The sequence below is a fragment of the Takifugu flavidus genome, chromosome 14, assembly GCF_003711565.1.
Source record: "Takifugu flavidus isolate HTHZ2018 chromosome 14, ASM371156v2, whole genome shotgun sequence".
Classification (NCBI taxonomy): domain Eukaryota; kingdom Metazoa; phylum Chordata; class Actinopteri; order Tetraodontiformes; family Tetraodontidae; genus Takifugu; species Takifugu flavidus.
Genome location: NC_079533.1, coordinates 12021915 through 12044164, shown reverse-complemented (window position 1 = coordinate 12044164; position 22250 = coordinate 12021915). Strand labels below are relative to the sequence as shown.

The following is a 22250-nucleotide window of genomic DNA, read 5'->3' as shown; positions in this document are numbered from 1 at the left end:
CGCCCAAAGGTTTGAGGTTCCCACGACTCCTGATGTTTTAATGATTCGCTGCTCTGAAAACGCGGCTCCGTTTACACCTTTACTGTCAAGTCTCATCGCTATTCTCTCACAGATATGCAAGGTTTCCTTTTTTTAAACTGTTTGCTCTTAAATTAAGGTGTTGCAGGGGTCCCCCCGGGCCCCCCAGGGGTCCTCTCAGGCCCCCCCCGGGCCCCCCGAGGGGGGCACGCCCACCAGCTCCAGACTTCTGTGCTGATTTATCAGCTAATCTTCCTCTTCTCCCCCATCCTCTCTTCTTCTCTCTCTTCCTTCGTCCATATATCTCATCCTGTCTTCCTCCAGGTCCGTCCATTTTGACCCCCCACCCCCCCATGTCCTTTTCCAGCTACAATAGAATAATATGAGGTCAGCAGAGGTCAGCTGTCCTGAGAGTTGAGGACTGAGAGGCAGACAGAGGGAGGAGCAGGAAGAGATGCAGAGGGAAAAATGGATAAATATAATGTGGGATGACTCACACGGAGACAGGAAGTGGCTGTGAGTGTGCACGTGGTGCACAGCGGATTCAGCGGATTCCAAGACGGTGGCGCTGTTCTTCACCGTGTCCGCCAGGTCGTTCGTCATCTTCCCGCTTTAACGGGTGCTGTTATTTGAACAGGTGTGAGTCTATTTTCTCCTGATGATCCCACTTCCTGCTTCTAATCATCAATCCCATTTTAATGTCACATCACTATTGGAAGTTCCGGAATAAATCACTAAAAGTAGATTCTCCATCAGGCGACTGGAGGACTTTGCTGTCTGTCTTCGTCCAGAAGTGTCCGGACGCGGCGCCTTTGTCTCCAGCCCGCGCTGCTTCTCACGGAGGCCAAAGCTGCGTCGATGTCAGCACATAATTGGGTTCCTGAGAGAACTTCACGCTGTGTTCCGTTGTGGTTTTGAGCTGCCGAGACTCTGAAAATAATTATCGGTGACATTTCCACGCTCGATAATTCCCGCTGCTGCCGCTGTGATGATAAAGCAGAGTTTAAACCTGCAGCAGGATGTGAAATGTAATAGTTTTAATGTGACAGGAGCCCAGAGTCAGGGCAGTAAACGCATTACTCCATCCAGCCCGGCACAATAAAGCCTGATTACCTTTGTTAGATGTGCTGGACAGGAGCAAAGCCTGGACTTTCCTTCATTAATATTCTTTTCTCTGCTCGTGTCACACCTTTATCACATCCCATCTTCCTGCCCACACACCAGCGGCGTTGGGCTCCCCTTTGCTCTTTAATCTTCCAATCTTTTCCCCCTTTTTTCCCTCTCTTGTTTCATTTTGCCGCCTGCTTGCCGTCGCCGGTATTAATACAGCTTCATTTTGTGGTGGACGCGGGGGACAAAGACACGTGGCGATCGCAGCTCCGGATAACGGCTGAGTCTAAATTACGCCGACACACGTCGCCCCGGTGACATTTAGCATCTGCGGCGCCTTTAGCAGAAGCAGGGGTCAATTTAAAGAAATCCATCATTTCAAGCTGGAAAATCGATTTTTATCAGTTTCACACGTCATATTGATTCAGTTTTGGACACAACGGTGCCGTGATTTTATTGTTCCGCACCTTCACCAAGGAAAAACAACCGACGCCACTTCTTTATTTAGAACTCTTCCCTCCTCTGACATTTCTTCAAATATGCCAGTTTTATCTCTGTTCCAGGTTTTAATGACAGTAATCATCTTAAACAGGGTCAGTAGGGAGTTGCTGGGTTGAACATTCCATGTGATTCCATGTCTTTGTGGCAGCCGGCACTTTCCACTTGTTGGAAATTCTGGACTGGAATCTGGACCGGCACCGTTTTTTAGCTACATCTCTATGTTACGTTGATCAGATCTGTCTTTGGTGACACGTTTACATCCTTTTTAGCCGTTTCCTCTCTGTGATGTAGCTGAATCTGTTTGATTTTACAGTTGTTTTTCCGGGCTAATGAAGCCGACCACCGTCAGATGGGATTGTTTACGCAGTCCGTAGCTCCTGTAAATGATCCTGCATTAATCAGCTAAAGCAAACGGTGCCCTGCAGATCACTGCTGCGGGGGAAAATCAATGGCTTTGACTCCAAGTGTAGACAGGGCAGGAATATTAAAATATCATCAGACTCATCTTTCAGAAGTGGTTTTAATCATTTAATAAAAACCCGAGACAAAAATAAACAGCAGATTTAACTTTATAAACCATCTCAGAATAATAAAGTGAGTTCATTTATGGAAAAAAATATGAATGTATAAAATAGGAATAAATCATTGCGCTGGTGAAGTCCATAAATCAGGATTTGAGCTCTCACGACTTATTATAACATGGTTTTTAAAATGCAGTTGAGATGAGCTTTAGATAGATAAGAGTGGAATAAATCAAGCAAAAATGTGGGAAAAAGGTCGGAATGTTGGCACCAAGTGTGAATTTAGAGGAGTAATTACAGAACGTGTGTGAACTCTAAAGAGGAAATGGATCTGATTCAGCTTCTAAAGTGGCGCCAGTCCATTTATTTTGAGGAACACGGTTCACTGTCACTAATTAAAGCTCTTAATGAGTAAATTACCTGCTTCATAAAGGACTAATGAAAAGTGCGGCTTCTGTTCATTACAACTGAGCCTGCCTGAGAGAACTGTAGGGCGCCGACAAAATGACGCTCGGAACCAGGACAAATATTCCTTCGGCAGGATTCCGGCCCTTTTATTTCCGTGTATGTTTCAACATCTGTCATTAGTCCAAATCCCAGACTGGACATTACGATCCAAGTCGTGTTTATCTGACCTGTAGGGACTCCATCGGTAGGGAACCTACCTGTGACCTTCTGGCTGCCGACAGGGGGCCTCAAACCCAGGACCTGAGGCACCAAAGCAAGGGAGAACCCAGGAGGTGCCTACCTGGCAGGTCAGAACTGGCTGGATCGGGCCCTTGAGGACTGGGTTTCAACCCTCCTGCCTTCAGGGTATCCACATGTGACCTTTAGGGTGCCTCTAAAGCTGGAGAAGAGAGTGAGCCGAGATCTCCGCTTGATTGTTTGGAGAAGAGCTTCTCGGCCCACGACCAGCAGAAATATCCAAACAAGGCTCACGAGGCTTTGAATTAAGGATCAATAGCAGCTCTGCTTTGAGGTCACAGGTATTAAACCCAGACAGGCCCGGCTGGGACCATCAGGCCAGGTGCTGTGATGGCCCCTGGGTGCACGCGGGGCTCCGAAAGTTCCCGCTGCAACGATACGACCGGCCAAACATTCCTCCAGCTGCGACCATCTTCAAGGGCGCAGATCTCATTTGAGACGGTAGAGAAAAATCAATCCGCTGCAGGTCTGGAGGGAGCGTTATTCCAATCTCCTTCCATTAAAAATGATAAAGCTGATATTATTGATCAGCCCCCCCTTCCTTCTAACGCTGTTGGACTGATGTTGGGAGACCTGTCTGCAGCTTGCTGCTGCAGCCTAAAGCCAAACACAAGCAAGATAATTAAAGCTTTAAGCTGCACCCTGAGAAGCTGGGCCATTGACAGGGATCCCCAGCAGGAGGCGCTATTCAAGTTTGGAGGCAATCATGTCGCAAAAAGACACGCCACCTTTTGGATTGTCTGGCCGCTGGGGAGATGTTACATATTTACCCGTAATCGTCAGACGCTTCAGACGTTCCCGCCCATTTCGTTCATGCTCACCTCTATTCCGTTTGACCTTCCGTGTCCCCGGGCCAGTAGGGATGTTGTGGAGGGCAGGAGAGGGGCCGGAGCGCTCCCAGATCTGAGCGGGAGATTGCCCGATACATCATAACCTCCGTGATATAGTTGAGCAATTAAATAGGCTGTTATTAGGTTTTCCAGCAGGTTGTGCAGCCTCCACTTGATTTATCTTTTTATCCATCCCATCTGCTGACTGGGACAGCGGTCCCATTAAAGCCGACTCGACCCTCAGCAGTGGAGCCAAACCGCTGCCGCGCTTCCTCGGAATGCCAAGCGTGCCCCCCGTCAGAGTGAAAGCTTTTACTCTCCGCACCCTTGATGCTTTGGTTTGCAGCAGTCGCACATAAAAACGAGGCAAGAGGAAAGAAACGGACGGATGAGTTGTAGCCTGTCTGCTCGCCTCTGCCTGCACAGCTGGATGCGGCAGCCCTCGGCTGCACAGCTGGATGCGGCAGCCCTCGGCTGCACAGGCCCATCATCCGCGAGGCTGACAGATGCCACAGCCGGCGCCGTGTGGCGCCCGCAACACACCGGCACCGGCAGAGCGGCTTCTGCTGCCTCTGATCTGTGTGTTTCTGAGACAAAGACCTTAAAGACTGATGCTGCAGAAGAGGGAGGAAGAAGAGGGAGGAGGGGGAAGAAGAGGGAGGAGGGAGGAAGAAGAGGAGGAGGGAGGAAGAGGGAGGAAGAAGAGGGAGGAAGAGAAGAGGGAGGAAGAAGAGGGAGGAGGAAGAAGAGAGAGGAGGGAGGAAGAAGAAGAGGGAGGAAGAAGAGGGAGGAAGAAGAGGGAGGAAGAGAGAGAGGAGGGAGGAAGAAGAGGGAGGAGGGGGAAGAAGAGGGAGGAAGAAGAGGAGGAGGGAGGAAGAGAGGGAGGAAGAAGAGGGAGGAGGGAGGAAGAAGAGAGAGGAGGGAGGAAGAAGAGGGAGGAAGGAAGAAGAGGGAGGAGGGAGGAAGAAGAGGGAGGAAGAAGAGGGAGGAGGGAGGAAGAAGAGGGAGGAAGAAGAGGGAGGAGGAGGAAGAAGAGGGAGGAAGAAGAGGGAGGAGGGAGGAAGAAGAGGGAGGAAGAGAGGGAGGAGGGAGGAAGAAGAGGGAAGAGGGAGGAAGAAGAGGGAGAGGAAGAAGAGGGAGGAGGGAGGAAGAAGAAGAGAGAGGAGGAGGAAGAAGAGAGGGAGGAAGAAGGAAGAAGAGGGAGAGGAAGAAGAGGGAGGAGGAGGAAGAAGAGGGAGGTGGGAGGAAGAAGAGGGAGGAGGAAGAATTGAAGGCGTTTCTGCTTCCAGGCGTTGAAGTCGTGTTAACGCCGTTAGTCGTAGCTTCTTCAGGACGTCAGCAGCAGCAGCTCAGTCTTATCCTGGTTGGGGGGGTCATGTGACGGGGACAGGAAGTGACCTCTCCAGGACGGTGGAGTGGCCTGTTTATAAAGGTGACGGATGGAGCTACATTTTCCAGGTCCAGGACACGTTGAACCTGTTCCGACCACATTCCCTGATTACTATAGAACAAAGGTTTAAATGTAGCGTGTTTATAAGTGTTTATAAGTGTTTATAAGTGTTTATAAGTGTTTTGGAGTCGTCGTGTCTGCTTGGGTGAAACCTCCACAACCTTTGAGGGGAAGCTTCATCAGGTTCCACCAACCAAAGGTCATTTTCTCTGTATTTCAGCCGTGCTGGACACGTGCGCTGCCTTTATTCCTGTCAGGACCACGGATCAGGCTCATTTTCCACCTGAGACCGACCTCGTCAGGCCTCTGCAGAAAAGTTACCAGGGAACTTTACCCCGCCCCCCCCCGGCTCCTCCCGGGCCTCGGCCCATCCGTCTCAATCCTCCCCCGGCCTCTGGTCCGCCAGGTTGTGCAGCCTTGTGCACCCTTCAGAAAATTGCCGTCAGCGTCTCCTGATGTGATGTGAATGGCGCCATTGTGTCCGCGGACAAAGAGCCGGCGGAGCGCCGCGCTCCAGGACAAATCAAAGCACAAAGCGGGACAAAGATGAAAGGACACGCAGGAGGGATGGAAGAGGTGCTGATTCGGGAGGGACGGGATGGATGAAGCATTACGTGGGGAAAGACGGCAGAAAATCTGAGGGTGCTTTAAAAGTATAAGATGAAAGGATGGTTTAAAATGGCCGCTTTGTTTCCAGGTTGGGCCCTTCATGTGTGTCTGAGGAGCCAGGGAGGAGGCTGATAGGCTGACGACTCCAACGGGCCTCTAACGGCTCGGCGCCGACCCGTCCGTCAGACCCAAACGCATCTAGTCTTGTTGCTTAGCTTCTCAAAGTGGATATTATTGGAGGAGAGTCGGATTCAGGACGCACACGAGGCTCCGCTAACCTGCTCCAGACCAAAGAACTGGAAAACCTGGAGTCACGGCGACTAGCAAAGGAATCAGAAATCTAAGTTCATCGTGATCGGTTGCAGTTTGGATCCATATGAAGCCCGTCCTTCCCCCCCCTCCGGTTTCACCTTCGGAATGAAATAAACAGGCCTCTTCACACAATTCCGTCCATCACTGAGGGAGCTGGAAACACTTCTGCTCACGAGGGTTAAAAGAAACAACACAAGAAACCAGCAGGAGCTGCAGCTAATCGATAGTTCCATTATGAAATGTTTATTCTTGTATCTGAGGCTCCGAGCTGGAGAAGCTCGGCCTGCTGGGAGCTGCAGCCAGACAGGGACGTGCCCGGAGACGGGAATGGATCACAAGATGAGCAAAGGAGGGAGGGAACTGCGATGGCGCTGCTCGTTAGGGGCAGACGTGTTTGAGATCGGAGCTGGTCCAGGTTTTTAATGGCTCCAAATAATACGAACGGGGAATAAAAGGGGAATCCTGGTAGTAAAGGAGGAAGTGGGTCAGTGGTTAGCAGGGGTTAGCAGGGGTTAGCAGGGGTTAGCAGGGGTAGCTGCATAGCTAGAAGCTTCCTTTGCTAACAGACACTGTGCGTACTGTAAAACAACCGTTTTTGTCTTTGAGTTATGAAGAGATATTGTCGCGATGACCTTTCCTTTTCCAGCCAGAAAGATGCTCTGCCTGATTGATAGCATTAGCACCAGTGAGCTAATGACTAGCTAGCACGGGACATGCTAGTGTACTCATTCAGGAGCCTTAGGACATTTTGTCCCAGTAAAGCAGGTGAGAACTAAACCAAAGACGTCTTGGCTCAGAGGACATCTGGACGGCGGCACAGAGGAGACGATGTCCTTAGATGATGAGTTTTGTGAGCCCGTGTGAGACATTGTGAGGGTTTCAGAGCGTTTCCAGGGGGACGACCATCCCGGCAAGGCCAGGTTGACACGTCCACTTACAGTTGGACAAAATGACGAGCGCTTTATACCAACAGATTAAAATCTTAGGAGTAAACGTTCTGGGTTAAGACACCCCCCCTGGTCTCCAACTACATTTATCTCAAAAATATCCACATTAGCCTCAGTAATCCAAAATGACATTTTTCAAAAATAGGATTTTAATGAAAAGCTGGATTACTTCCGCCTTTTAAGGTGGCTTATAGCATTTTTATTTCATGGGCTCCAGCTCTTGTCCTTTGTATTCCGAGGAGGCCCCGTGGACTCCGCGAGGCGCCTGGGGAGATAGCATTAACATTTATATGGGAACACGAGGCCGTTGTTTGACAGACGATAAATGGGACATTTTCCTAACTCTGTTTCAAATGGAACAATGCGGCCAGAACTCGGGAAAACATTGCCCACTGGCACACGGTAACCCATCCTATTGCTGCATACATCAACACAATGGCCTTTATCAGTCTGCCGCTCTGGATCCAACCAGGGGCGTTTGTACTGTAGGGGGTCAGCTGGAGGAGGGCTTAAAGGAGCGGGGCGATGGCGCCTCGGCATGGCGGTACGGCTGACGTTAGAGTGGCGGCCTTGGAGGAACGTGATCCCAGATCGGGAACAATGCAATAAATCATGGCAATAATCCAGGAGCTGGCTGCAGGGATGGGGGGGATCGGACACTCACATTCTCTCCCGCTCTCTTTGTTTTTGCATACCAGCCATCTAGAATGGCGCCAGAACGGCTGATCTTGGATCTGGCATAAATGTCCACATCGGAACACAAGACAAACAGGGAGGCTCCTGAATGAGCTGCAGACGGGCAGAAGCAGCAGTGTGATGAAGACATGGAAGGGTTAGCCACCAACCAGGGTTAGCTACTAACCAGGGTTAGCTACCAACCAGGGTTAGCCACCAACCAGGGTTAGCTACCAACCAGAGTTGGCCACCAACCAGGGTTAGCCACCAACCAGGGTTAGCTACCAACCAGAGTTGGCCACCAACCAGGATTAGCTACCTACCAGGGTTAGCCACCAACCAGGGTTAGCTACTAACCAGGGTTGGCCACCAACCAGGGTTAGCTACCTACCAGGGTTAGCTACCAACCAGGGTTAGCTACTAACCAGGGTTAGCTACCAACCAGGGTTAGCTACCAACCAGGGTTAGCTACCAACCAGGGTTAGCTACTAACCAGGGTTAGCTGTGACATATATTTGCCTTCACGCTTGATGAATGAAGCTACTCAGGAAGGCTCTTGCAGAGTCCAAGGTGTTGTTCAGGCAACATGGAATAATAAAATGGGCCGTGGTGCTGGAGGGTTCGGTGCAGACGGGCAGAAAATGAGTTCTGCTGCTGGGAGAGGGAAACAGCAACAACGGTTGCAAGAGCGTCTCCATATAGTAAAGAATCACTTTGGGACTTTCCAGGAGTCTATTCGGGGTCAAAGGGAGCCGATGGGGGAGCGGTGAAGCACAGTTCAGGGAAAAATGAAGAAGCTCTATCGATTTTCTGCAAATGGAAAGTTTATTTTGGCTTTAAAATCTTAAATTGGAGGCAACTCTGTGAACTCTGGACTGGACGTGACTCCAAAATCCAACAAAATGAAGCAGGATGACCATGACCTGAACTCTGAGCGGCTTTAGGAGCCATCCTGCTCTTAATTAGGCATAATTAGCCTGTTGACGGAGGGTTGGGGACCAGCCCACTCATACACCCCCACTGATGTCATGAGTTCCAGTTAACGAAGGCCAACATGTGACTCAATGACTGATTTCTTCCGTGCATTTGGGCGAGGAGACGAGAGGCCTTTTCCCTCCCCTCCTGTGACGCTCCATCAGCTACTCCGGTTCTGACCTTATCCCGCGTCTTCCTCTGACATTTCCCTTTAAAAGGCCACAAATAGATCAAGCCCGGCGGACGAGGTGCCGCTAAACAAGGAGGAATGGCGCTCTCCCCGGTGCCAGGCCAGCTCTTCTGGAGCTGTCAGCGTTCAGGAAGCAGCTCGATAACAGTTCCCACTTTTCCCTGTTTTCACCGCAATTCCCGAAGCTCAAGTATTCCCGTTCCCCATCAGGAAGGAATTTGCTTTAAGCAACTTTCCTCTATGGCGCCACGGGAACGACGCGGGAAGACGCAATGCGCATCCTGCCGGGTTTTCGTTCAATTTCCTCACTTCCATCAGCGGGAATCTCCGAGGTGGTGACCGCTCCGTTAATGAGCTGCTGGTTGAGATCCAAGCAGAGATCAAAGACTGCGGGTGTTTCCATGGATTTGATCTTTGTTTTATCCAACTGTATTATCGTACGTGTGTGTGTGTGTGTGTGTGTGTGTGTGTGTGTGCTGTCCACAGATACACATCCAGGGTTGTGTTGACCTTGATGAGAATAAAGAGATCAAAGCCTGGTAGACCGAAGTGAGGGCAGGATCAAAGAAGAGGTCATATGCAGGTGGCAGCGAAGGACGACAGGAAGCCGTCGGGTCGTCTGGATCGCTCCAGTTCTGACCCGTTCTGGCCCGTCCAAGGGTTCAGGCCTCCCAGTTTTTATTGTGTTTCTCATCATGAGCGTGAACATTCTTGATGGATTTGAGCTGGTGCGATCAAAGCTCAGGCTCCTGGCTGTAATTCATGAAGCAGCTTCATTAGCACGTCGGGCAATTATCACCTTTCTGTCGTCACGTGTTGCTGCTTCCAGCTTTACCTTCAAATGCTAAATCGATTGTTTCATCGCTTCCTCTTGGCATGAACATACCAGGGCTTTGCTGCCTCTTTGGTTCGGACTATTCTGGTATGTCCAGGGCCAATTAAACTTATTCTCCAACGGGATCAGGGGCCCGATTTGATGCTGCTATGAGATGCTACCACCTCCGCAGGATGTCAACGGGCTAATCAATAACAGTTACTCATTGGAGGAGGAAGCTAAACAGCTCCGCATCGACTCCTGAAGGTCAAGGATGGAAATATGATGGGATCCTAGTGAAGAGGTTGATGACCTTCAATATATTCACCATTATTAGCAGCATAGGGGATTTTGCAGGTCACTTCTGTGGGACTCAAACCCTCAACCACAGCTCAGTAACTCATCAGTGTAGCAGCCTGCCAGTCGTGTTGGCCGGTGGAATCTGTATTTCCTTCTAGTTTGAAAGAAGCACCGTAGAGTTAAAACAAACTGTCTAACGTGCAAAACTCATCAGGATAATGGGAAGATCTGAGCTCACCGCCTCCAGCGAAGACCCCCCCTGCTTGGCACGCTTCGCAACTTCTCATTGACTTTAGTGAACTGCTAAAGAGCGCGCGCTAACACAGATGCTCGGTTCCACACAGCTAAATGCTAATGAACTGCACGAGATGCTGCCTGGACCCAGAACATCACAGCTGAAATAAGAGCTCAGCGAGATAACGAGAGCGTCGGTACCCAACATGCTATACCTGGTGCTAATTGTGTCACACCTATGAAAAACCTGCAGCTGTCAATTACTTTCTGATGTCGAGCTGTTTGACATCTTTATTTTTAAGTCTAAAAATGCAGCCTGGAGAGACCTGACAATTAGGCAGATCTCAACATTACAGCGTGACATTAGCGCACAGATAAAATGATCCGCTCCGCTAACCTGAACGGATGAAGCTACTTTTGAAGCCTTGCGGGAAAACTTAATCGGCATCAAAGTCGCACGTTCTTTTTCTCATTGGCATGTTTTAAAGAGAGAAAAGAAGGAAAAGAAGAAGAACCTGGGGTGTAACTGCGGCTGGATTCAGTTTGAAGATTACGCCTGCTGATGCTACGTTGTCTGAGGAGCACCGAGCGGCTGAGATGATCCCGACAGGGAGACAGACGCCAGCCCAGTCACACTCTGCCACGGAGATGGAGCCAGTTTTTTACCATTTGGCAGCTCTGAGAGCTTTAGCAGGAGCATTTCAGAGACGTGAACCCACTGCTTCATCCTCACCTCGTCGACACGGAACCTTCCCGTCTGCAGACATCAGTTATTCACAGGCTTCTCCAGAACAACCATCCGAGAATCCTATTTTATCCAAAAGTGGACGAAGAGAAGCAGCTGCATGGTCAGTTTTTAGGCTAACGGCCCTGTGAGAGGTATTTGTGCAGAGTGCTGATCATCAAATAAGTCTGACCGAGCTAAGAGCTAAGAGCTAAGAGCTAAGAGCTAAGAGCTAAGAGCTAGCTTGATTCCCTTCCCCCGCCCTGAGGTGTGAGGAACCCCATCTCTGTGCAGACCCACTGAGCTCAGCAGCTCAGCTCAAGTGCACCTGTTGGGCAGGAAAACCACTTCCCCTCTCCTAATCCGTGAAACCACATCACCCCCCCCCCCCCCTCTCTGCAGCGTCTGGCGTCGCCTTGTTCCCTCAAAGTGCAACCGGTGTTATTAGATTTAAAAATGCATCTGACAGCTTCGGTCTCCGTCGGCGCCAGGTGGGTGTTTGTGCAGTAAAGAATGTCGCCCGCGTGAACGACAGCTTGTGTGGCGCAGTGTTGATTTTTCCCTCTCTTGCACTTCCTTTACTGTCTGTCAAACCACTGGGTGGTTTTCACAATATTTATCCTTCTGCCTTCCGATTTTAAACTGCGGCGCCGTGTTGGGCCTTGAATCGGCTTCAGAGACTTTGACATTGTGGAGGATAATTGCACTCGTGTCAGCAGAGCTGATTTCAGCATTTGAAATCTAAGAAAATACTTCCTTTTAGAACCATATATAAATAAAGATTAATTGATTGATTAAAATCTCTGAGGCACGGATAAACACTCAGAAGAGATTATTTTGGGTTTGTCATGACAGAAATGTGTATGTGAATCTGTGCATGCAGAAATACACCCTCCAAACACCCACGTACACCCTCACGTGTGGGGTAACAGGATGCCACAGGGGTCTGTGTTCCTCTAGTATCGTGGTCCGGTCGAACACTGACAAGCCCAGAAATCTCTACTCATGTCAGAGTCCAGTTAAAGTTACAGTGTATTTTCCAATCACCTTCACACAAACACACACCAACGTTAGCAGCTTGAACATGAGTGTTGCCACATAATTCACAACTGCTGCAATTCAGATTTAACACAGACAAGTTGGTTTTAGATACGTGGAATTCTTTCTGGACACAGAATAAATGACTTTGGTTTAATTAATGGAATAAAACTGATGAGGGTGAGATCAGTTCTAAAGAACAAAGTAGATGAGGATTGACTGTTAGAACCAAAGCATGAGCACAAAGCCAGAGGGCGGGGCTCTGCATGGAGAGGCGGAGTCACAGAGCGCATCAAAGGTCAAAGGATCAAGATCTTAACATGAAAGGGAGGGTTTTTTAATTGAATTAAAGGCAACATAAAGGACCTAATTTCTACATCATTAAATCCCGCTGAAGGTTTGGAAAGCTTAAACCAACAATAAGCACCTGCTAAAATATTAACAGTTGAGGATAATCGCAACATTTAAGGAACATCCAGCAAAACTAACTTTCTACTGCAAGTGAGTGAACTCTCCCCTTCCTGATAGTTTTAAGATCACTTCCACTCAGCTTTTAACAGGCTGCACTTTTAGTCATCTTGAAACTATGAACTTTTTTCTTTTCTTTAGTATTTTTACCAAATGTATTCATACTCTCATATCTTCATGACCGCTTTAACCTTTTCGGGGTCATGGGGAGGGCACACATATAGGGTATACCCCTGGTTGAGTTCATCACAGGGCCCTATGTGAGCTATTGTGGGTTTGGTACCTTGCTCAAGGGTACCTCGGCAGTGCTCTGACGAGGCGGTGCTTCTGACACCTTCCCCTACTAGCTTCCTTGCTTTGTCTGCACTGGGGCCTGAACTAAGAACCCTCCGCTCCTCAGCCCAGTCCCCAACAGCTGCCGCCACCCCCATATTCTTCAATTAATTCAAAGCCCCAAACAGAAAAACAGGCCATTATGGAAACTTTAGGGTGAAATTTTCCCTCAGTCGAAAACATTTAACACTTCAAAGAAAATGGCGTATTCGTATGTGACAGTATAAATTTACTTGAAATGATAGCAAATGTTTGTTTTTTGTTTCAGACTGCAACAATGAGCACTAACGTTGAGCAGGCAGGACAGGTTCCCTCCTTCAGCAGCTTCCAGCGTGGTGGCGAGGGAGATGGACGGACAGCAGGGGCATCTGAGAAGGTCATCAGAACTTTTCGGGGCATCCTGAACAAGCTCACCCCTGACAGGTTTGAGAGCCTGATGAATCAGGTGGATGAGCTCGACATCAACGATGAGGAGACGCTGAACGCAGTCGTTGAGCTCATCGTGAACAAGGCTGTCCGAGCAGAGCTACAGCGCAACGTATGCTAAGATGTGTGACCACCTGAAGGAGGTAAACTCTGCATTCTTTGTCTGTACGATTGGTAGAATTTGGACCAGATTATTGTTACTGATCTGCCAAACCTTTCCCACATCAGCTGAGGGTCTCGTCCAAGACCAGCGATGACTTCGTCTACTTCAACAAACTTCTGCTCACGAGATGTCGGCTGGAGTTCAAGAACCATGGACTCCTGACGGAACAGGAAAACGATGTGTCTGTTGCTCAAGAGGTGAGTACCGGCACGCCTACAGCAGAACCAAATATGCACGTGAGATTATTGGACTGAAGCTCAGCTTTATAAATGCTGGTTCCACTAACAAGAACGGTAGAATAGTTAGATTATGACCTCAAACTTAAATGTAACCTTTACAGTGTTTCACCTAAATTAAATACATGCAAATCTGCCCTCAAAGGACCTGGAGCAGATCAGGCACAAGACCCGCGTGCGTTTGCTGGGGACCGTGAGGTTCATTGGGGAGCTTTTCAAGCTGAAGATGATCGTGGTGGGCATCATACACACCTGTGTAGATAAACTCCTCCAGGACGAGTGTGAGGAGTCTCTAGAGTGTCTGTCCAAGCTCCTGACCACAGTGGGTAAAGACCTGGACACTGAGAGTGAGAGGGTAAGGAACACACACACACACACACACACACACACACACACACACACACACACACACACACACACACACTGTATGAGAGGGACTCTTATTTTCTTCCTCTTATTTTCTTCCTTTTAGCCTAAACTCGATAGCCACTGTGGCAACATACGCCGACTCCTGAAGGAACAGAAGATGTCGTCAAGAATCAAGTTCATGTTGCAAGATGTTTTGGCCCTAGGAGAGGTGAGACTCTTTGATGGTTAAATCATGGATACAGTCTGCAAGTTGAATTCTGATCACATCTCATGTGTGGCCTTCAGAACAACTGGGTGCCCCGCAGGAACGATCAAGGCCCGAAAACCATTCAGCAGCTTCACCAAGAGGTGAAGCAGGCTGAAGAGAGGGAGATGCTCCAGTTAGAGAAAGAGATAAGCACCATGCTCTGGAGAGGTGGTGGCAGGCCGGCAGATCGCCGCCAGGCCTTTTATCCAAAAGAGATTCCTGGGAAGTTCAGCCAGGACTCCAGCCGTGATTATGGAGACAGGAAGAAGTGGTGCCATGTGGGCAGCAGCTCAACTTTTGGGTCACCAGGAAAATATGAATGCAGGAGCATCAGAAACACCTGGCGACCCAAAGACAGAGAACCTTTCCTGCACCTGGAAGAACAAAAGATGAACACAGGAGCCCAGATGAAGGATTTCAGGAAAATTCCAGGTAAATAACTGAAAAAGCCAAAAGATTGGGAGCATTTCTAAAACACCTGGATGGGGTTTTTCACTACTTGTTGCTCTTTGCAGTTGAACACAAGACCCAGGAGGAGGCACGAGCACAGGACTGGGATGAGGAAGAAGTTTACCAAGCGCTCAAAAGTCTCCTCCAGAAGAACTCCGTCAATGAGAAAATAGAGGAGTGGATCCAGGTAAGGATGAGACGAGAATGACCTTTAAACCGGGTTTTTCTCTAGAGAGTGTGACTGTAGGCATGAAACTAACAAAGGTTCCTCTCCCCCCTCCCAGAACACCCTCAACAACAGACAGAGGTCATCAGACGGGTTTGTGAGGGCCTTGATCAGAGCAGTCGGCCGATCAGTCATTGTTGACTGTAAGTGTTCTATAAAGTCATAAAGAGGCAGAAAACTCAGCCTGTTTCTGTCCAAAAACATGACTCATTAGTTTTACCTCACATAGACGTCTGGTTTACATGATGTGAGCACAGAACCAGTGTGGGACACTTTATGGTCCATGATTAGATGTGTTCAGGTTCTTTACAGTGGTGAGAAGAGAGTGTTTGTGTTGTCAGGTGGGGTTAAAACGCTGAGAACCTACGAGCTGCTGCAGAGAGTCAGCCTCTTAAAGAAGTACATCAAGGATGTGGAGAAGCAGCTGGTGGTCCTGAGTGTTCTGCAGCAGCTGGTGGTCCACATAGACCAACCTGATGGTGAGGGTCCATCTATCCACCTTTGTTCATTTGAACTTTGAACTACACATTCAGAAGCCAGTGGTGTGTTTCTATTGACTTATTCCTGTGATTGTTGCTGGTGTGTGTCCGTGTAGGTCTGCTGCGGATGTTCTTTGATGTCCTGTTGGATGAAGAAGTCATCCAGGACGAGACCTTCTTTAAATGGAGGTCGTCCACCGTCTCTGTAGGATCCCTGCACAACTTCTATACCTGGCTGCACGAGGCGAACAGACGGTTACACTGACGTTGGGGAGCACAAAAAAATCTTTTTTTCATTTATTTTTTTAAATCTGCATTATTTAATTGTCAGCAATATCACCTGTCTTTGAATAAAATACAATTTATGTCCAAATACAAGTCTTTAAATGTCATTTATGCTTTAGTGAAGTTGGGTAATATAGTCCCAACTGGCACCACTTATCCTGATGTGATCATCATGTTTTACTTTCTAATGGAGTTTTGGTTTATTGAGGTTGAATGTTCAAGACAGTTATAAACATTTACACTAAAACTACCTAAAGAGCCCAATCTCTACCAAGTAATTAGAATGGTTAATGATGAACTAAAGTGCTATATAAAGTAAAATAGATTCTGATATTTTGAGCGTATTTCTTATATTTATTCTTTTAGTGATACTAAAATGTTACACTCAAGCTTGATGTAATGGCATGGAAATGGGGGGGTTCAATTTCTGCACTTGTGCCACAATGTGGCATTATATATGCAGTTTGCAGTTGTTGAGGGACTCAAACATGCACACACACACACACACACACACACGCGCACACGCACGCACACGCACACGCACGCACACAAAATAAAACTAGCTATAAAAAACCCATTATATGCACGTGAGGGATCAGATTTCAGGGGAACCTTCACCTTGATAAATTATTACACCTGTACGTAGTGACGTTGTTTTGACGCAGTATCCTTGACTGTGTCCCACAAATACACCGGTGGGGGGAGGGAGGGAAGGAGCAAATAAAGGGAGGCAGGGGACCAGAGTCGGACCAGGGGACATCGCTATCTGGGACAGGACACCCATTTAAATACCCTCGCCCTCATGAATCAGCTGGGGGGGAGGGGGGCTCTTAATGAGCCCAGACCCATGTGACCGCTGAGGAGGGATAATGAAGCCAAGTGCTACTGCTTCATTAATAAGCACTCTGTAACAAACGGCGGCCTGTCGGGGGGGTTCTACAGGGTGGAGGGTGTGTATTGGTGACGGCACACCTGCTTCAGCTTCTGATCCAGGCTGATTTATGTGACCTCATCATCATGAAACGTGGGAACGCCGCTGCAGCTACAACACACGGCGGTTTGTAGAAGCGCCAGGCGGTGACCTTATCCAGCCCGCGCACACACAAAGCTGCAGGGCTGCCGCTCGCGAGAAGGTTGACATCCCGGTGTCTGTGTGACGGAGTTAATGGTCTCAGTCGCAGGGTGTGGCGAAGGGTTAGCGGGCACTAAAGCGGGCAGAGACGTGCTCTGGGAGACAGAACATTCCTGACTGTTTATGTTTGAGCCAACACAGAGCAGCCCTGTCCAACAAGTGCAGTGATTTAACGGATAACAACAGTATTCCTGGGCTGAACCAGCAAACATGAGAACATGCTAACACTAATTCGTTTATTCCTTAAAAATCTTTCTTTTGGGTTTGGTTTGGACAAGAACTCACGTCGTTTTTACATGTTTCCAAAAGCCAGTTTTAAAAAAAATGACTCAGACTGTAACAATAAGATGTTTTCAGTATTACCTTAAATAGAGAAGCTGGCTTTGGCCCTCTGGTGGTATTTGGAGAGAGGTCAAACACGTGCTAATAGTAAATAATGCAGGAATTAGCTGCTAGAATCAACTGGAATCCTGAATTACTGACTGATTATTGAGCTCAGTCAACCTTAGAGAGACAAGTGACTGACTGAATGGAAACCAGTCACCCGTCTGATGTCTGAGGGACGCAACTGTCTGGCTCTTTCTGAGGATAAAAGCTCTTCTAAAAGAGAAGCAAATGGATGTTCCAGCACATCAGATGAGAAAAGGCTCCTGCAAAAACCCTCATCAGCCTGAAAACCTAAGAACATTTTACCTGTAAAGACAAACAAATGAAAGGAATCCGAGTCTGGTGCAAAATGCATCATTGTTCTGGAGTCATTCGGCTTTCTTTTCCCAAAAACGAATGAAACTCAAGCTTCAAGCAGTCTGAAGAGCAGCAGTTCCCCCTTTGAGTTGTTGGAATTAGACATTAGAGCTGCTGCTCGCTCTTCAAAGTCTTTTTCCTCAGCGCCGACTAATCAACACACTGACAAAGAAAACATCTTGAATATATTTAAATTTGTGGGGTAATAAACCCCCCTAATCCTGTTTTGATTCCTCGTGCGCCTTAAAGTGAGTTTCTCCTTTCAAGTATTGTTAGCGTAGCCTAAAGTAGCTAAACACATTGTGTGTAAATACATCATGTCAGTGGCAGAGCAACACTGCCATATATTATCTGGAGGCTCCAACACTGAACCAGTTAAACCACTAATACCAGTTGTGCTACACCGCAGCAGCTTTTATACTCTAGTAGGGTTAACGATTGTGATAAGGAAGAACCGTTTGCTGCCTCTAATCTCATGGAAAAATGAACATACAAGCAGTGGCAACGGCTGCAGAAATAATTCAATTTGGCTTTATTCTGGCAAAAAGAGGCGTGGATCTCCTGTATATGTGTGCCCGTGTGCCTATTTATCAAAGAAAGTATCCAGTATGTACGAGTCGTGACGGTATTTAGAGAAAAGGTCGGAACGTACTGAAACTGCAGTCTTCCCTTGTGTTTCCCCACAGGCTTGGCGCGCCGACCGGCTGATTCACGCACGACTTTACGGGAGCGACGGCTGCTTAAGTTGCCAAATTTGGGACGGTGACTTTGACCGCAGCCCCGAGCTGGAGAAAACTGGCTTCCACAGCCAGGCTTTTATGTTTATCAAATTTGAAAGTGGAAACGCCAGACAACAACAACAAAAAAAAAGAGTTGAAAATGGGACTTGAGCCATCGCTGCAGGGACCCGCTGACGCTGTTTGACTGGTAAAAAGGGGCCACGACGACAGCCCAGATCCACGTCCACGTCCACGTCCACAGGCCTTTGATGAGCAGTAGACATCAAGAAAAAGTGAATAAAGTGTTTCACCAGCTTCCCTGTTCTCCTGCCAAGACGATGACACATATGCAGACATACTGTACATCCCAGCATCCGACGCTCCTAACCATCATCGCTAATGTTAATTAGCAACATGGCGAGCTCTGCCAGGAATCTTTCCCCGTCCCCTCTTAGCAACCACTCCATATAAGTCACATGTTTGCTGAGGGATTATAAGACATCGAATGCTCGCGGGATCTGGAAACAGGTCTGACGGAGGGATGCGATCAGGTCCATAAAATGAGATGAATCCACGCTAGCAGCCTTTAAATCTGAAGCCAGATGACTGTTGGCCGGACAATAACGCTGACTGAGAGCGCACTTCTGCTAATGAAGATCAGCGTGATCCAGTGGCCGGCTTGGTGATTTACGACGGGGAGCTGGTGATCCTCATCACACTGTATCGACGCGTGACTTCCAGCATATGGATGAGGCGGACATGGGAGGCGAACCCAACACAACCACACGAGAGACACTGTCAGCACAGCCGTTTTAGGACGGCACACACCCAAAAGCATGTTTTGGACTGGATCGGTGCGTAATCTAACCCACACAGACACGTGCCACGGTCCTGATGGGCAGACTGCAAACGGATCCAGCCCCCCTGGCCGTTGGGTTTGATCGAAGAGCTGGCTGTCAGAAAAACGGTGACTGATGAACGCGTCAAAACACTCAAATTCAAAACCTCAGACAAAGAGTTGCCTTTGATTTCTCTTGCGAGACCATCCAACCCCCCCTGGAGGAGACGTCACGTGGCTCCATAGTGTCCCCACAGGTGTCAGAACATCATTCAGGCCAAACAGTGGCCGTGCGGCCGCGGCGATGGAGCCCTGCTGGCCTGTTTGGCCCTCCCCAGCCTTCGTAGTCACTGTACCTTTGAAGAAGCAGTCCTTGCTGTGGACCACGTAGATGCGTCTCCTCTCCAGGCAGGCGGTGCGGTACACCTCGCAGTGGTTCTCGTAGAACCTGCCGTCGGAGCCGCACACCGGCACGAACGAGGGCCGACACTTCTCCTGGCAGACGCACTCGGCCCGGCCGGTGTCCGCCATCACAGCGCACTGCCGGCCCCGTCCGCAGTAGGTCCTCCGGCAGGGACTTTCCTCCGGGTAGGACGGAGCTGCAAGGACAGCAAACCTTTGCTTTAATGTCACGAACTCGCGCGTTTTATTTGGCTTTTTTTTGCCAAGTAACTCTGAAGCTGGGAAAGGAGCAAACTTTAGGAAGCTAGCGTGTCAAACTAACAAACATTTAATAAAGTGGGACACCTCAACACTCCCACGGCTCCTCCGGTCATGACTGTCACCTGCTCGGAGGCATAACACTCGGAATTTGACGGAGAAACGCGACTAATTATACTCAAGGTGGAAAGAAAAGGAACAACACCTCCGACTTTGTTTGCGGTTACGACGCTGCGCTAATGAAGAGACGCTTCCTATCTCAATAAAACTTGACTCCTGGTAATCAAGCACACAGGTGTTCTTTTCATCATCCCTCTGAACTCATTCGCACCCGCTGCAGATGTGCACATCTGGCAGGAAGGCGGCTCAGGAGGCTCCACATCGCCACCGCTCACGCTGGCAGCGGGACGGAGCTTCCTGCTCCTGATTTAATCTATTTGCACTTCAAGTAAGTGGAAAAGCTGCTGATCCAGCCAGACGCTCCCCTCCGGATTGATCTTTCCTGACTCCACGGGATGGACTGGACTCCACTCTTGTTGTGATCTAAGAGGGGGATTTATGGATCCGCCTGCCTTCGGGTTAATGTAGCAAAGAAGTGTCACATGGATATGTGAGGAATGTGATGGTCACGTGACCACAGACAGGGGGGAAGAGCGCCCCCTCATGGACTGTCCCTCTCACACCTGTGCAGGTGACGTTAGTGTGACACACCTTTAATTAGAGCTCGCTGCTGGCTGTTGCAGCGTTCACCAGGACGTCTGATACAGATTTCCAATTCAAAGTTTATTTTCATATGTTTGTAGCCACATTAACTAGCTGGAATACACCTTCCGTAACTGGCTAGCTTGGCAACATAAATACTGAGTTGAAGCCTGATTCTGATTCGGCCTGATTGCTCCCTTCCCTGAGGATCAGAGGTGTGTGCCTGGAGCCGATACGTGCCGATTTAAAACTGCTCATGTCTGATGAAATCCCACTGTGAACTGGTTTTCACAACACAGCTGCGCAGTATTGAGTGGTATTTTTCCTCCCCCGTCGCCTTTCTTAGCTTTTTATCATACTACTCCTGCCAAATTTAGCTTCATCCACCTGTCAGCGCTCCAGTCCAGTCCAATAAGTTGTTTTAGGACTGATGCTCTGTCACCAACTGCTCTCTTTGTCTTCCCAGCCTGCGTCCTGCTGTGTCGTGCAACTCAAGGTCAGTAAACGTTGAGCCACACCGGACGATTTCCCCCAGTCGGAACCCGTTGTTCTTCCCGTTAGCCTCTGTGCTCCCTGAGCTGATGCTATTGAAGGAGCAGACCAAGCGACAGTTGCTCCCTCACACCTGAGGCATTAACCAGGTACCAAAGGGGTACCCTTTTACCCCAGCATGGAGGTGTTACTCCAGATGTTGTGCTGGACCTTACAGTATTTATACGATGGTGATTCAGTTGGGCTGGATCAATACTTACAAACATGAAGATCTCTCAATCCACAGGTCTTTGGCAGAGAGCTAAAGGTTAGCCCTTATTTGCTTTAATATACCCATTTTTCTGTTCAGGCCTGATCAGCGGGGCTGCATTTTCCCAGGAAAGTAGAGTAGATCAAATCCAATAAATGCCAATTTGCGACTTCTGTTGAACACAGTCGTGCGCGCGTTGATGGAACGGTGACATTATAAAGTGCCACCTGCTCATCGGGAACAGATGCCGCTCACACATGTATTCATCTGGAGCGATTAGGGTCCTGCTATGTACTTTAGCGGTGGTTCTGCCGCCACATCTGTACAATTTTCAGCCAGAAACTCTGTTTTTGTGCACATCTGAGAGCTCTAATTGTCTCTACTTTGGTATTGCAGCTGTGATAAACTTTCAATTAGGAAGCGTTCCATCTCTTCTGGTGCCAAACATGTCAAATTGCCCCCTATAAATAAATGCAATGTCGCGATAGAGGGGAAATAAGGAGAATAGAAATCATAAATCCTTGTGTCTGCTGCTTGGAGATTAAGATGGTGAGAAGAGGGGTCATTTCCATCCTTCCTCTCCACAATAAAGCTAAAAATCTCCCTCTGGCTTCACTTAAAAAGGAGCCACTCTGGGCTTTCTAATCAAACTGCTGAAAACACAAATTGAATTTGCCCAGAGTATAATCATATCTCAACTCTCAGCATATTCAATAACAGAGGTAAAGCGCTGTTGTTGTGGGGGTGGGGGGGGGGATCCTTTAATTACACCCGGGGCCGAAAACACACTCCATCACACACTTTAAAAAAACACTTGTAAGTAAACAGGGACTTAGGTGTCAGTGTTTAGCCAAGCAAAACGTACATTGAATTATTCCTAAATACATTTTTGGTGCAAATATGTGAAAAGATCGACCAGAATCACTTAATTGCTTCTATTTCCATGCCTGGAAGCACAAGAATGAAATAATCTGCCTCATTTGTCACCAAGTTAAGAACCAGGAGGGTGCTGGAGGAGCCGGCGTGGGGATGTGCCAGGTAACAACCGCAGAGGGATCGGGGAGATGCCGCCGCTGTC

General features: G+C 48.5%; 1 protein-coding gene across 1 annotated transcript; it reads left to right on the top strand.

Moving 5' to 3' along the window:
* Positions 1-14057: 14057 nt before the first annotated feature.
* Positions 14058-15648, top strand: LOC130537609 (eukaryotic translation initiation factor 4 gamma 1-like). The gene is made up of 5 exons (XM_057054521.1): positions 14058-14627; positions 14711-14832; positions 14930-15014; positions 15213-15350; positions 15467-15648. Exons 1-5 carry the CDS (start codon positions 14219-14221, stop codon positions 15613-15615), a joined length of 903 nt encoding a protein of 300 aa, XP_056910501.1. The 5' UTR covers positions 14058-14218; the 3' UTR covers positions 15616-15648.
* Positions 15649-22250: the final 6602 nt, after the last annotated feature.

Bases quoted from the DNA above. Each gene is read 5' to 3' on its own strand.
- LOC130537609 (XM_057054521.1), top strand. From the start codon at position 14,219: ATGTGTGGCCTTCAGAACAACTGGGTGCCCCGCAGGAACGATCAAGGC. The intron at 14,628-14,710 runs GTAAATAACTGA...TGCTCTTTGCAG, and splicing joins GGATTTCAGGAAAATTCCAG to TTGAACACAAGACCCAGGAG. The intron at 15,351-15,466 runs GTGAGGGTCCAT...GTGTCCGTGTAG, and splicing joins CCACATAGACCAACCTGATG to GTCTGCTGCGGATGTTCTTT.